Below are 15,861 nucleotides of genomic sequence, written 5' to 3' on the forward strand. Positions count from 1 at the left end.
ACACACTGCACCAGAAGATCCAGAGTGAACTTTGGGATGTGGTGATTTGAACTGTGGGCTTGAATGCATTTGTTTTGTATGTATACACTTATGCCAAAGGGGACTACCCCCTAATTGGCTTTTTGTCAATGCATCTAGCAAACATGGATTTGTTCTTTTTTCTTTTATCCCCAAATTTTCATAATTTAAAAGTTGGTTATGTTTATAAGATCCATTGGAGAGACTAGTCTTCTGTGGATCTCAGGGTGGAATGTATAATTGAAAATCTATTACCCTAAAAAAGAACTACATTTCCTGGGAGTCCACTGACTTCCTGTAATTATGTACTTCCTATAGACAGGGGATAAATATTGAGTGAATGGTCCTGCCTCTCTCTCTTTGACATGATGACATTGAGCTTGGTGGCAGTGGTAAGCTAAGCATGGGGATTTTAAATGGGTTGATCAGCCATGGGCATGTGGTCTTTATTTTGTATCCTCTTTATTCCTTGATTTCTAATGATCATTAATAAATCCCTTAAACTATAATATCTTTATTATTGAGATTAAATTTTAACTTTTACACAGTTTAGCTTATCTTCCAAGATGGTATTACTAAATGTGTGGCCCCTGCACATGCTATAGCTTCTTCCTCCACCCCTTCTCTAGTAATATTTTATTCTATTTTCCCCCCAATTACATGTAGAAACACATGTGCACATGCACACACACATACACACCCAAGAATTTGAGACCACAGATCTAAAACCATAATTTACCACATTGACAGGATCTTTTATTTACCATAACAAAACATCTCAAAAGCTAGAGAAACTTTAAGGGGAGAGCCTTGGAAAAACATAACGATATAAGACTTTTTTTTCAGGAGGCTAGTTGAGTTTCCCCTTCACCCATCAGGTGAAGACTACTTTGCTTTCCTCCTCCAAACTGAAGTCTCTCTCCCTTTTCCCAACTTGGCACCCTCGTCCAAAGAGCCCACAGGTAAGATTGTTAAGCCTCTTTAATGGCCTTATTGATATTTGGTTTGCACTTCTATAATGCATTTTCACAGAATATTTAAAAAGTATAGTTATTTGGATATGTGCCTTATCCTTTTACTATAGGTATAAGCTTCATGAGGGTTTGGGACTATATCTTATTTAAACTTTGTATCTCCCCTAGGGTCAAGCACGAGGGGCTTTACACACAGAAGGAACTTCATTATATCAGTAGTATTCTAGTCAAATGGCAAAGCTCCAGGCTCCTCTGATTTCCTGGAGACAAATGTTGAAATCCCAAGTGACACCACAGAGAATGAAAGAATTGACTGTAAGGATGCTTAACCTGAAGCAGGAGTGTTCACCCATGGGTACCATCTTGCTTCTAGAATCTAAATGGCTATCTGCAGAGTCCCAAATTTTCCTTTAAGTCAACTGGGGCAATGATCTAGAAGATACAAAACAATCTCCATTGCCACAGCCAGTTTCTTCTGAAATGAGTAGCATTTTTGACCAATTTCATCACAACTCACTTTTTCTAATCCAACTTCTTCAGGGGACACTTGACAAAAAATCTGTGTCCTGAAGTCATTGCTGACTTGTCTCTTTAGGACAGAAGTCACTGAAGGTTGGACAGACCAATTTTGGGAAAAGTCAGACAGAGGAACGAACCCAGAACTCAGCCTTTGATGTACTGGCCACTCAGGAGCAGGAATGGGACAAAGTTCTGTGTAGATTCAGAGCTATAGAGACTAGCAAATTTTTAACAGAAATCTCCAAATTAAACAAAGCACTCAAAACATCCGCTGCTCTACCAAACTCCAAGTCTCCACATTTGCAACAAGTCAGGCAGGAATCATCACTGCAATGAACAGGGTCAAATATGCCAGAGTGATCTCTGGGCCACTTAGTGGAGGATGGCAAGGTTGTGTTTCTTGTAAAGCAGGGCTCGCTTCTTTTCCCGCTCCTTCACGAAAGTCTTTAGCCGGTTGGTAGAAAAAGTCACTGACATTTGCTGGGTATGTTCTAAGCCCTCTTTGGTCAGCCAGGGACACTGAAGACAGCTGGATACACAGGGTCTTCCCCTAAAACATAAAAGGTAAGTTCAGACTCATTTTTCAAATCCTCCTTGTCTTTCCAGGCCTACCTCGAATCCCTTCTTCTCTCTGTAGTTGAAGTTTGGATCCCAAGATTTAAAGTTCAATGTAAGACTTTAGAGTTCCAACCTCTTCATTTTACATACAGGGAAACTAAGTCCAAGTTACTTACTAAGACTCACTCAAGGTTACACGGAAATTAAGTAGCAGAATCTATCAATCCATAAACATTTATTAATTACCTACTGTGTGCCAGGCACTGTGCTAAACTATGAGGAAACAGAAAGAAGCAAAAAACAGTTTTTGCACTCAAGGGGTGCAAACTTGCTCAAATTCACCAGGTTTTCCTCTAAATGTTGGGTGAAGTCCATGACCAGGCTGCTTGAGGTTAGGCTTCGGTGGGGAGCACATTCACAGCAGAGTGCCAATGGAAGCGTTTACTAGAGCACTTTCTGAAGGAATCCTCCCCACCCCCAGACTCCTCACAGCCCTTTGCCTGCCTCTCTTCTTTGCCTCTCTGTATTTAGGCTGGGGACTGTGACATTTTTCATCCGTATGTCCCATGGTTGTTTGTAGGACCCCATCTTAGGAAGTGTTTCATTCATGCTTGTTGGACTGAATTCCTGAGCACATGCTCCCTACGCCCTGGGCACAGGGTGCATCTCCATCCTAGGTTGGTTCATGCTACCTTCAGCTACTCGGAGGGTCCTTCTGAACCTGCCTTAGATGTGGGGGTTCTCTGGTAACCAAAGAAGATGCTGCTTGGACCTGGTGGCAAACTGCCATCTCTGGGCATTTCTTTGTCTCATTTCATTGGTTATTAGAACTGGAAGGGATCTGAGAGAATGTCTTTCATTGGAGATCACCCAGTTCAACCTCAGTTTTGTAGGTGTGGAGGGGAAAAGGGTGAGTTGGTTGGCCCCCAGGATCACCAAGCGGCAGCCCTTTCTGATGTCTTCCTCATACTTCTCTCTTCCTCATACCCCAAGTGCCTGCCAAACTAGACGTGTCTCTATTCTCTGCAAAACATTGAGCATTATATCTACATCCAGAGGAAGAACTGCAGGTGTAGAAAAAGAAGAAAAACAACTGCCTGATCACATGGGTCGATGGGGATAGGACTGGGGATGTAGACCCTAAATGATCATCCTGGTGCAAATATCAATCATATGGAAATAGGTCTTCATCAATGACACATATAAAACCCAGAGGAATTCTACGTTGACCATGGGAGGGTGTGTAGGGTTGGGAAAGAACATGAATCTTGTAACTATGGGAAAATATTCTAAATTAAATAAAATTTAAAAAAAAATATTGAGCATTCTCCAAAAATGGCTTCTCTGACTTCTTTGCCTGTTAATAAGAGCTTCTATGTGCCTTGGACTGCTTTTATTTTCTTATCCTCTCAGTATATACGGTAGGCCAATGAGCAGAATTGATGTTAAAGGGGACACAATCTTTCTGCTGAATCTTTACCAATCTTTAAAACCCAACCCAAGTGAACCAAATTAAAAATCCTCAGATGAAGACTAAATTAGAGATCCTAAAAATCAAAGGAGAAATTAATAAAATTGAAAGTCAAATATTGATTTAATAAATAAGACTAGAAGCTGGTACTTTGAAAAAACAAATAAAATAGACAAAGTACTGATCAGTCTAATTAAAAAAAGGAAAGAAGAAAACCAAATTGACAGTACTCAAGATGAAAAGGGAGACCTCACCTCTAATGAAGAGGAAATTAAGGCAAGCATTAAAAACTATTATGCCCAATTATATGGCAACAAATATGGCAATCTACATGATATGGATGAATACTTACAAAAATATAAATTGCCTAGATTAATAGAGGAAGAAATAGATTACCTAAACATCCCCATATCAGAAAAAGAAATTGAACAAGCCATCAAAGAACTCCCTAAGAAAAAATCCCCAGGTCCAGATGGACTCACAAATGAATTCTATCAAACATTCAAAGAATAACTAATCCCAATATTATACAAACTATTTGACAGAATAAACAAAGAAGGAGTTCTATCAAATTCATTTTACGACACAAATATGGTACTGATCCCAAAGCCAGGCAGGTCAAAAAGAGAGAAAGAAAACTACAGACAAATTTCCTTAATGAATAGAGATTCAAAAATCTTAAATAGGATACTAGGAAAAAGATTCCAGCAAGTCATCACAAGGATTATTCACTATGACCAGGTAGGATTCATACCAGGAATGCAAGGATGGTTCAACATTAGGAAAACCATACACATAATCGACCATATTAACAAGCAAACCAACAAAAATCATATGATTATCTCAACAGATGCAGAAAAAGCCTTTGATAAACACCCATTCCTATTGAAAACACTAGAAAGTATAGAAATAGAAGGGCTTTCCTAAAAATAATAAACAGTATATATCTAAAACCATCAGCAAACATCATCTGCAATGGGAACAAACTAGAAGTATCTCCATTGTATCAATTCTAAAATCAATCATGACTCAAAGAAATTCCTGTTCTATGCTTAAGCATAGGTCAAAGTCCTTTCCATTGTTCAGCAAAAGGTTTCTGTCCTAAAGTAATCTTAAGAAGGGAGGAAGAGGAACCTCCCATGCCAATGGGGTTCACATTCCAATAGACTATCAGTAAGAAATTTTCCAAGTATGAAATTTCCCAATGGTGAAATTTCCAACATTTATAAGTCTAAGAAATTTTAAGGTTTACAATTATAAAATACTTAGGAATCTATCTGCCAAGACAAACACAGGAACTATATGAACACAACTACAAAACACTCGCCACACAATTAAAACTAGATTTAAACAATTGGAAAAACATTCATTGCTCATGGGTGGGATGAGCTAATGTAATAAAAATGATAATCCTGCCCAAATTAATTTACTTATTTAGTGCCATACCCATTGAACTACCAAAAATCTTCTTTACTGAATTAGAAAAAAACATAACAAAGTTCATTTGGAAGAACAAAAGATCAAGGATATCCAGGGAAATCATGAAAAAAAATGCAAAGGAAGGAGGACTTGCAGTCCCAGATCTCAAACTATACTATACAAAAATCAAGCCATTCCCCAATTGATAAATGGGCAAGGGGCATGAATAGGCAATTTTCAGATTTATAATCAGAGAAATGCAAATGAGCAATCTGAGGTATCATCTCACACCTATCAGATTGGCTAACATGACAGCAATGGAAAGTAATGAATGCTGGAGGGGATGTGGCAAAGTTGGGACATTAATGCATTGCTAGTGGAGTTGTGAATTGATCCAACCATTCTGGAGGGCAATTTGGAACTATGCCCAAAGGGTGCTAAAATACTGTCTGCCCTTTGATCCAGCCATAGCACTGCTGGGTTTGTACCCCAAAGAGATAATAAGGAAAAAGACTTGTTCAAGAATATTCATAGCTGCGCTCTTTGTGGTAGCAAAAAATTGGAAAGTGAAGGGCTGCCCTTCAATTGGTATCTGCTGGTGATGGAATACTATTGTGCTCAAAGGAATAATAAAGTGGAGGAATTCCATGGAGACTGGAACAACCTCCAGGAATTGATGCAGAGTGAGAGGAGCAGAACCAGGAAAACACTGTACACAGAGACTGATACATTGTGGTACAAGAGAACGTAATGGACTTCTCAATTAGTGGCAATGCAGTGATCCTGAACAACTTGGAGGAATCTATGAGAAAAACCACTATCCCCATCCAGAGGAAACACTGTGGGATTAAAAACACCGAAGAAAACAACTACTTGATAACTTGGGTCGAGGGGATATGATTGGGGATGTAGACTCAAAATGAACATCTTAGTGCAAAGAACAACATGGAAATAGGTTCTGATAAAGGACACAAGTAATACCCAATGAAATTGCACTTTGGCTGTGGGAAGGGTGAGTGGAGGAGAGGGAGGGAAATAACGTGAGTATTGTAACCAAGGAATAATGTTCTAAATTGACTAAATAAACTAATTCAAATGGGAAACAAAAAATAAAACCCAACCCAAATGCTTCCTCCTCCTGAAAACCTTCTCCGATTCCCTTGTTCAGTAGCAACTTTCCCCCTTAGACTTCATGAGGTTTGTTTGCCCTTCTCTTATGAATTCATCTGTAATTGTGGGTTATAGTTTCTTGTGTTTGTCATCAGATCCTCTTACTGTGGCCCCAGAAAGGTGAGGATGGGCGTATCTAAACTGCATGTCTCTTCCAAGGCTAAAAGCCTAGTGTCCCTTTCCCAGAAGGGCTCCATTAACATGTGTGGCTTCTCTGAATTGAGTGGAAATAAAGGATGTGATGAGGCTGTGGGTTCTTCCTCGAGGGGACAAAAAGGACATCCTGGGACTGGGGGGTGGGGGGACACCTTACCATGGGTTGGCACACAGGGTGCTCTGCAGGAAGGCTACGGCTCCCCCCGACAGGCCCGCGTAGCACCGGTTCAGCTTGATCTTCCCTTTCCTCAGGCCCTTCTGCAGGTCGCAGGTCACCTCATTGCTAACAGGATACTCCGCACTCAGCCTGGCCAGGAGGAAGAAGAGAGCCAACACGGGTTGTATCTGTGGCTGATGAGAACCGTCCCTAAGGAGGCTTCTGCTAGCCCAGAGACGAGCCATCTGTGAAACTCTCCTCACTCCCTCTCCCCACTGCCATCTTATTGGGCTCTGCCCCGGGCCAGGTTGGATGGGGCTGCTCCCCCAGTCCTCAACTTACATGATGAAGGCAGTGACACCGATGGCCCACACGTCTGTCTGTGGGATGGCTCCGTGGCCCTCCAAGAGCTCGGGAGCTAAAGGACAAACAGAAATCAGGCAATGGACTGAAAAAAGACTTACTAAAAACCACACTTGTACTAAGCACTACATGATGGGAATTTAAAGAGAAAACAAAAAACCAGTCCTTATCCTCGAAAAGCTTACATTGTTGTTGTTGTTTTTATGAGGGGGGGAGGGGGGAAGAGACACAACATGTAAACTGATGAATATGTATATGACTTTTTGAGGGGGATCAAGAAAGACTTCTCATAGGTTGTGGAGAAAGCCAAGGACTGCAAGGGGCAGAGATGAGGAAGGATGAGGGGCAGGGGATCTGGGTGGCTCAGTGGATGGAGAGCCAGGTCCAGAGATAGGAGGTCCTAGGTTCGAATCTGACCTCAGACCCTTCCTAGCTGTGTGGTCCTGGGCAAGTCACTTGACCCCCATTGCTTAGCCCTTATCACTCTTCTGCCTTGGAACCAATACACACTTTCCCTCTAAGAGTGGAAAGTGAGGGTTTAAAAAAATTTTTTTAAATGGGCATGTGGGGCAGACTTATCAAAGTCATGGCAGGGGAGATGTGGTGCAAGTTTGGGGAATAGCAAATAGCCAAGTTGGTTAGATTATGGAAGGCATAGAGGGGAATAATGTGAAATAAGCCTGAGAAGGCGAGCTAGGAAAAGAGTATCAAAGGCTTGAAATGCCAAGCTGAGGAATTCCCATGTTTTCTCGCAGCAAGGGCAGGAGTTCTAAAGGAGAACGTTATTTTCGGTTTTCAAATTCAAGCCCACTCCATCTCATTTACCCATGGTTTCAATGTAGTCTTTGAACTTCTCCGTGGGAAGGACCTTGTCTTGTGTGTAGAACTGGGCATTTCCAAAGTCGAGGATCTTGAGTAAGTTGTACTCAGTAACCACGATGTTTTCTGACCTTAGATCTAAATGCAGGATACGGTGGGCGTGCAGGAACTCCGTGGCACTGAGGATCTGCCACAAATAGTCCTTCACTTCCATCTCAGAATAGGATGTCCTAGGAAGGTAAGCACAGTGAAACAGACGTTGATGGATTACATTTTCATAGTGCTTTGAGGTATCAGTAAGGCTACCTGAGTGCCTTTGAGAAAGTCACTTAACTTTCCTTGACTTCAATGTCTGATTCTGGAAAACAAGGGTATTCGCTCAGATGATCTCTAAGGGGTCAGCCCATTCTAAAGCCTAGGGGCTAGGATTTTACAACACTCTTGCCTTACAGGTAATGACCATGTCACTGATTTCTGAATGGAGTTGTATTTGAGATGTGATCTGCTCACTGATATATCTAAATCAATCAGGTCATCTTGGTGTACTGGAAGAATATCAGGCTTGCATGTGAAGAGACCAAGGTTCTAGACCAAGTCAGGACACTTACTTAATGAATGATCTAAAGTAAAATCAATTTCCCTCTCTGGGCTTTAATTTTCCCATCTATAAAGTGGAGGGTGGGGTGGGGATTGGACTAGGACTGGGATTCTTCATCTTTTTTGTGTCACTGTCCTTTGGCAGTCTGGCAAAGCTTAATATTGCTCTGTTTTGTTGCCTATACTCATAATTGAAGATGTTAAATTCCAGTTGGATGCCAATGAAAGTAAAAATTTAAAAATATAAAATAAAAAAAATTTCCTATCCAAGTTCATAGATTTCATCAGGCTGTGGATCCCAGGATAAGCATCTTTAGGTTAGATGATTTTTTAGGTTCCATCCAGCTCTACCATTTTTTGAATCTGTGAGAAGGAGCTAAATTTAAGGGATTTGACCTAAATGGAATTTTCTATAAGAGGGTTGCTTCCCTGTTCTTAGAGACTTTTCTGGCCAGTACTGGGTAAAAGATGCAGATTCTACCTCATTTAGCTCAGGCTCACCTTTCAGCCAAGCAGTGAAGTAACTCTGGCCCAGGGCAGAACTCCAAGATGAGTACCAGATGTCGGGGGCTGATATAGGCCCCAAGGAGCTGTGCGATATTGGGGTGGTGGATGGCCTTCAGGACCTCATATTCTCTAAGTGTGGCTAGTTTGTCTTCAGGGTGGTAGGGAATGATTTTTGCTGCCATAATCCGCCCACTGGACTTTTCTCTGCATTGCCGTACAACACTGAAGCGACCCCTGTTAGACCAAACAATTCTTTGGTGAGGTAGATACTTCTACTCTCTTGCCCCCAACTTTTTAGCTCACACATCTGATGAAGTCATAAAACACCAGCATCTTAAGTTTGTACCTATGAATGATCCCACCCCAAATGAGTTGGCAATAATGACTTATAACAGGATTTCTCATAATTCTAGTTATCCACTTCCCACCTTATTCTGAACAAAGGGGCAGGTACCTTCAATTCAATTAAATAGTCTGAACACTTTAAAACCACTTAACTTAGATGACCATGTCAGGTGTGAGGGGAGAAACAAACACTGTCTCCATTGTCATAACCTTCAAGATTTTTCTTTTTTAGGTCTGAGATCTACAACTTCTATGAAGCCCACAGTTTCATTTAAAGCGTATAGTTTGTGAGATTTGCAATTCTGTTCTTTGCCTTGTCTTCCAAAGTGTCCCACACTTCTCGTTCAGACTATTCAGTCCCACAGACAGACAGGTCTATAGGGTTCTTGGCACAGGTGCCAGAGAAGAGCCCTTTTTTCAGGTACTAGAAAAGGGGGGTGGTTTTATGATGTCAGAAAAACCATTAAACTGGGGAGAAAAAGACCTCATTTCTCATTCTCCTCTGCCTCTGACATGCTCTGATTCCATAATATTTTTAGACTTGGTGAGTGGTAGGAAGTTGGAGGTAGGGAAAATGGAGGTCAACGATGATTCTGAGATTTCAAGTGTGGGTGGCTGAATGGTGTGCCATGAATAGAAACAGGCAAATCAGTAAAGAGCTGGATTTAGGGGGGATGTATTAGAATAGGAGAGCAGAAATATTAAGCTTTGCTTAAATTTTGCTGGCTAAATAACCAGTCCCTATTTCTTTGGCCTCTCTTTTCTTACCTCCGTATTTCCATTTGAAAGGCATAAGTCTGTTGGCTTGAGAGAGCCTGAGTTTGAATCACTTTCCCATTTTTCTCCTTGGAGGCCCCTGGGAACACATCTGGGATGATGGCTGGTCCTGGAGGACAAAGAGAAGCATGATGGGCAGAGGCAAATAATTGGTGGCTGGCATGCCAAAGGTTTGGCATCTTCCACCACATTCAGAGCCGAGCAAGGGAGGAGTCCCATTCCAACAAAGCCTGTAGGCCGATGGGTTCCTGAGTCCCTACAAGAGAATGTCCAGCCCTCCACCCCCTTTTCTAGCCATGGGCCCCCAAAGCCCTGCCATTCTTACATCAGCTTTCACGCAATATGTAATATGATTTATAGTGCATGCCTTCTGCCACTGGAATGTCATGGGCCTCACACACACATATGCTAGTCTCATACTCTCAGCTGAAGCTGAATTCTCTATGGTCAGGGATGGTGGTGCCTCCTTTTGTATTCTCCCTCCTTCCTCTGCCCAAAGCAGGGCAAAGAATAAATACTTAATAAAGGAAAGAATTCTAATGAATTCACTAATACAATTTACTTAGGAATAAATATTTTGTAAATGAACACGAATGAAGGCGACTGCCATTCATTTAGGTGGAGAAAGCTTTACTTTGTATTTTCTGCACAGGGTTGGTGACAGCAGGACTGTGGTCTAAAGATGGAGGTTTATGGAGAGGTGAGCCTCATGCTCTCATGGGCCCTCAGATATCGTGCCTTTAGAGACTCTTAAGTCAAAATAGGGGGAATGAGCTTGTGCTCTTAGGTGGACTTATCTTGGTAGTGTGCTAAAGACATCCTGTAGGACCCTAGCTTTGAGCAATGGCCTTTCCCCACTTGGGCCCCATCTGTCACTTTGCTTTGTACCTCCCTGATGCTTTGTATGATTGTCATTTATCGAACATATTTGTTCCTTATGCCCCTGCTGACTGTGAGCACAATGATGGCATGGACCGCATCTCATCTAAACCTTTTATGTCTCCCCGCATCCCATATGAACAGTATGTTTGCTGAACCGCATCAAGCATCTCTCCAAAGAAATGCAAAATCCGATGTTGTACTGAGAATAGTGACCAGAGTGGCTGTGCTCTGTGTCTGTAATGCACTCCCTCCATACTTCTGCCTCCCAGAATCCTTCACTTCTTTCTAAATGCAGTTCAAGTACCACCTTTTACAGGATCCTCCAAGCTCCCTCTCTCGTATTTAATGATCTGTTTTCATTTTGTATTTAATCGGTATGTACTTATACAGGTACATACTGTTTCCTCTGATAGACTCCTAGAGGATCAAGATGATTTGTATCCCTATAACATAGCCCTGTGCCTGGCAAATAGGTGGTGTTTAATAAATGCTTGTTGGTTGATTGCTTGAGATTGGAACTAAGTAACTATTATCCAACATCTTTGTATCGCCATAACATAAGTTACATAAAATATTCAGAACACAAGTTGGACAGATGAAGTTGTAAAATCTCTCATATGTAAAAATATGTGTCTAATATAGTTCTTCAAAAAGCAATATTGTAGCAGTCAAAAACATGGGTCTTTCCTTCAGAAGGTTGCAAGTTATAATACAGCCTAATCCTGACTCCCTTTGCTCTCTGCTTACCCATCTGGTTGTGATCGCCGATGTGGATATGTTCTGAGGAACTGCTGTACGGTCCCATGCCTGCTTTGCTGACACAGGCTGTCCGGAAGGAGTACATCCCACCATGAGAGAGATTGTTGGCATAGTAGCAGCAGTCGAAGATGTCAGATGCCAGTGTGATCCAGTCTCCACCTGGGTAAGACATAAAGAGGGTGGGCTTTTTGGAGCAATTGGACCAGTATGTAGTCTGCCCTTTTTGGCTACATATGGCCTGCTCAGCAAGGAGGTGGGGGATGAGAAGGTAACATCTTGAAGACTCAATGGCTCATCCACTTGGGCTTCATTTATTTATTTATTTATCTATCTATTTATTTATTTATTCATTCATTTATTTATCTATTTATTCATTCACTCATTTATTCTTTACATTTTGGCAAATTTTATTTAATTAATTAATTTAGAATATTTTCCCATGGTTACAAGATTCATGTTCTTTCCTTCCCCCTCCCACCCTCCTCCCGGAGCCATATTTGGTCTTTCTTTTTTATTCTTGTTAATACTGAGAGTTTTACCAAATGAAGGCATCTGGGATTTTAATTCTGTCTACAGCTGCATTGCCATTCCTAGGAATGATAGTCCCAGGATACATCCCAGGACATCCCAAGCTCTGATTCTTATGAGGACACTATAATAGAGGCCAGGGTTGAACTCTAGAGGTTAGGGATGGCCCTCAAAATGTTAGGAAGATACCCTAAAAGTTATGGATGGGCCTCAAATTCCTGCTTTAAGCTAGCAAGAGACAGCATCATTCTTGTCATCATTTCATCCTATATTTCTACGGTACTTGTAAACTGTGTTTGTATGCAGATATATGATATCATTTGTTCATCATACAACCCTGAAGGGTATGGAGGGAATATATCAGTACCGCAATTTGTAGATGAAGATATTGAGAGGTTAAGTGGAGTAAGATGAGGAAACTTAGAGACAGTAAGTGATTTGTTCACGATCACACGGCTAGCAAGTGGTAAATTTCCTGATTCCTACTTCTGTGTTCTTCCCACTATTATGTAGCAATGTCGGTAAGGGATAGAGTAAGTTTCATGGAGTGACTTTAAGAGGAAAAGAGGAGAATTTGGGTACAAGCTCTGGGGGGAAAGATTCTGGGGTTTGACTGTTTTACTGTCACTCCTGTTTTGACTGAACTGGAAGAAGGTCTTTGCTCTGGCATTTTCCCTTGGAAATCCCAATCTTGTGGAGAGGTTAATGATTCCTTGGTGTGAGAGCTTGCCTTGGAGTAGACTGCTTTTTCCTGGAAGTACAGAGACCATCTGCCTGAGATCCATCTGTCAGAAATCCAGTGGCTAAGGTAATCCCAAGGGTTTGTCACCTGGCACTCTGGGTTACTTAGTGAAGCCAACCCCAGGCTTTAGGTAAGGACTCAAATTCATCTTCGAGTCCTTCCTTTTTACTCTTTTGATAATCCATATTAAGTAGGTTAGTTTATAGTCAGATAGCTGAATTTTTCTGGGTCTTAGTAGAGTAGTTTGAGTGAACTCTCAAGAAGAAGAAATAATTCACTGTGACGTGAAAGAGGGTGGCTGGAGCTTAGATCTATAATTGTGGGAATATAACTATTATTTCCCCTTTACTCCTATTAAAAAATAAAATTTTGTTTCTAGAGCCCAGGCTTTTGTGCTTTACTGGCCCTGAAGAGGTTCCCTAGGTGGGTGATTATCTTCTCCCATCCATCTAGGAAGGATTTTTATTTCAATCATACACTTCATTTCCTCTTAGGGTTTCCCTTCTCCATGTGTATCAGTCATCAGAGAGCCGAGTCATGTTGTTTTTGCTCCAACAAGGCTTATCCTTCTCCATGAACTTATTAAAAACCTAGATGTATTTTTAAGGTGGGTGAGATGAGAATGAACCAAAACCCAGCCTCACATTACCTTCCATCTTGCACTGTACAATGTAAGTCACTGGACTGTGGGATTCCACAGGCTTCCAGACCAGGAGCACCCCATTTTCGTATATTTCTCCAATATCCGGGCGTGGTGGAGAGGAGGGAATTTCTGTTTCAGAGAGTCATAAGGGAAGTTAGGTGAACACAGATGTAACTAGGACACTGTCATGAGGGATTTGTCTTAGAGTGCTGACATATGGGGTGGAGACAGTGCAGGGCCAGTGGCGGATCATGAGGTCTAGAGATTGTTGACTGAAGTTCTGTCATGGAGAATAAGAACATCAGCCATCCCTCTGCCTCATAGTCTGTGTTGGGGAGTGCCACCCTGAGGGTTGCTGTCATTTTAGGGCCTAGATCCTTCTACCCTTTGACTTCCACTTCCCACCTTCCCTTGCCTTGTTTCCTTCTAGGGATTAGGATTTGATAGCTCTGAAGCAGAGACCAGATTCTCTAGGAAATGAACAGCCTCCTCTCCTCATGCAATGATACTGAGATGGAGTGGGCTACCTTCCCCCCTTTCTCCAACTCAACTGAGATTCCCCCCCCAGCATCAGACTCCCTAGTTATGGCTTTGTAGGTATGTTCTCTTCAGTATTCAGGGTCATTTAGGCTGATGTGAAGGTTCCCACGTTCAATCATTTTGTCACCTCCTCCCCATGCTGTGGTTTACATGAAGCTGGACAGGGCAGATGACAGCCTTTTGGAAAGCTTTCAGAGGGAAAATACTCTGTGATATGGTGGCGAGAGGTTGAAACAAGGGGTAGAATGAAGCCCCTCCTGGACAGTATGTCTGTTCAGGAATGAAGAACTGCCAATCATTCAAAAGTCCTTAGAATCATTTCACAGGTGAATGTCTTAGAGCAAGGGCTTTGGACTTTAGGGTTGCAAATCCCTGAGACACTAGAGTTATTGCAAAGGTGCTAAAAATCCACACTTACCTCAAGCATTGGAATTTTTATATTAGCTTTTATAAAATATGCAGTATGACTTAGGATAAATATTTTTGGCACCTCAAATAAATAATATGCCTCACATAGATGGATCACTCCTTGTCAAGTGCAAATAGATGCTGTTGCTATTTTCTACTTATCATCTTTTTTATTTCCTAGGCTAGAATTCTTCCTTGGCCATTCTCCACCCCCCTTCTTACCCTCCCCCCCCCCATATGTTGTTTCCTACCCTAGACTATAGATTTCTTGAGGGTAGGGATTGTTTCATTTCTGTGTCTAGATCCCCAGAATTTTGCATAGTGCTTGATACATGGTAAGGGATTATTAAATGCTTTTCATTAATTCATATTCATTCATTCACTTAAATTTCATTCATTTATTTTAAAATGTTCCTGCAATCACAGAGATTTTTGTCATCATGTATTTTCTCAAATCAGCAGACACTAACAATGTCACAATTCCTTTTCATATAAAGAGATTTTCTTCTAGAAAAGACTGGGAACCAAGAGAGGCAATAAGGGGTAGTGGATAGAGAGCTAACACTGACCTGCTTTCCTAATGATGCCAGTTGTAGATGCCATCCCTAAGGAATTGCTCACAGTACAATTGTAAACACCCAGGTCTTCCTCGGTGACTACCAGTATGGTCAGAAGCTGGAAATTTTTGAGCGTAGAGGAGATGAGTAGCCTGCCACTGGTCTGAATGGGAATCCCATCTATAAAGAAGAGAGAACCAAAGGCCTGAGTCTGGGAAGCAGATCTGAGAGTAGGTCCAAAATGGGGTTATAGGGTCAGCTAGGTAGCACAGTGGATAGAGTGCCAGGCTTGGAATCAGGAGGATCTGGGTTCAAATCTGGCCTCCAACACCACCTAGCTATGAGACCCTGGGTCACTTAACTACAAATGAATAGTCCTTGCTGCTTTTCTGTCTTAGAACTGATATTAAGACTATAGGTCAGAGTTTTAAAAGTATGTAAATTAAAGAATAATAAGGCTTATAATAAATAGTTCTTTGGGATCCTATGGCATCTACTACTTGTGGGTTGTGTAAAAAGGAATTTTTAAATTTCTTTAATTTGATGGGTGACCTGGAGGTCCTCTTATCATAGACATGTGTAGGGATTAACCAGCCCAGTGGCAGGTAGTAGGAACCGGGGAGCCCCCTGCTGAGTCAGTGTCAGTTGCAGGTGGTTAGTTGCTGATAGGAGAGGCAGTTTCAGGGAAGGTGGCTGCTGGGTGTGAGTTAGTAGTTGGAGGTTAGTTGCTAGCATATAAAGGCAGGCCTGAGCTTACTGAGAGGGCTTTTGGCTTTAGCCCTTAAAGGGCTTTTTGCCTCTGGGATCTCTAGAGAGCAGGAGGAGTGTCTTAGAGGCAAGAATCTGCTTTCAGTGGGCTACTGACAGTTGGGCTGCTATAGAAAACTGATTGAAGGAATGAATGAGTGGGGCCAATCCATTATTTTAGGGAGTTAGGTAGTTAGTGAATCAT

The 15,861-nt window shown here is 41.7% G+C and overlaps 1 protein-coding gene across 33 annotated transcripts in view; it reads right to left on the reverse strand.

The window, feature by feature from the left end:
- Window positions 1-752: 752 nt before the first annotated feature.
- OBSCN (obscurin, cytoskeletal calmodulin and titin-interacting RhoGEF) overlaps window positions 753-15,861 on the reverse strand; it is a 328,849-nt gene continuing 313,740 nt past the window's right edge. For all 33 annotated transcript variants that reach the window (XM_056805136.1, XM_056805153.1, XM_056805137.1 and 30 more), the window contains 9 exons: window positions 14,922-15,089; window positions 13,411-13,533; window positions 11,480-11,650; window positions 9,842-9,959; window positions 8,723-8,962; window positions 7,631-7,854; window positions 6,785-6,860; window positions 6,443-6,592; window positions 753-2,061 (listed from right to left, as the gene is read on the reverse strand). In XM_056805136.1, coding sequence (XP_056661114.1) covers window positions 1,884-2,061; window positions 6,443-6,592; window positions 6,785-6,860; window positions 7,631-7,854; window positions 8,723-8,962; window positions 9,842-9,959; window positions 11,480-11,650; window positions 13,411-13,533; window positions 14,922-15,089 — 1,448 coding nt within the window. In that variant the 3' untranslated portion in view covers window positions 753-1,883. The remainder of the gene's footprint in view (window positions 2,062-6,442; window positions 6,593-6,784; window positions 6,861-7,630; window positions 7,855-8,722; window positions 8,963-9,841; window positions 9,960-11,479; window positions 11,651-13,410; window positions 13,534-14,921; window positions 15,090-15,861) is intronic.

This window comes from Monodelphis domestica, chromosome 7 (assembly GCF_027887165.1).
Source record: "Monodelphis domestica isolate mMonDom1 chromosome 7, mMonDom1.pri, whole genome shotgun sequence".
In the NCBI taxonomy this organism is placed as follows: Eukaryota; Metazoa; Chordata; class Mammalia; order Didelphimorphia; family Didelphidae; genus Monodelphis; species Monodelphis domestica.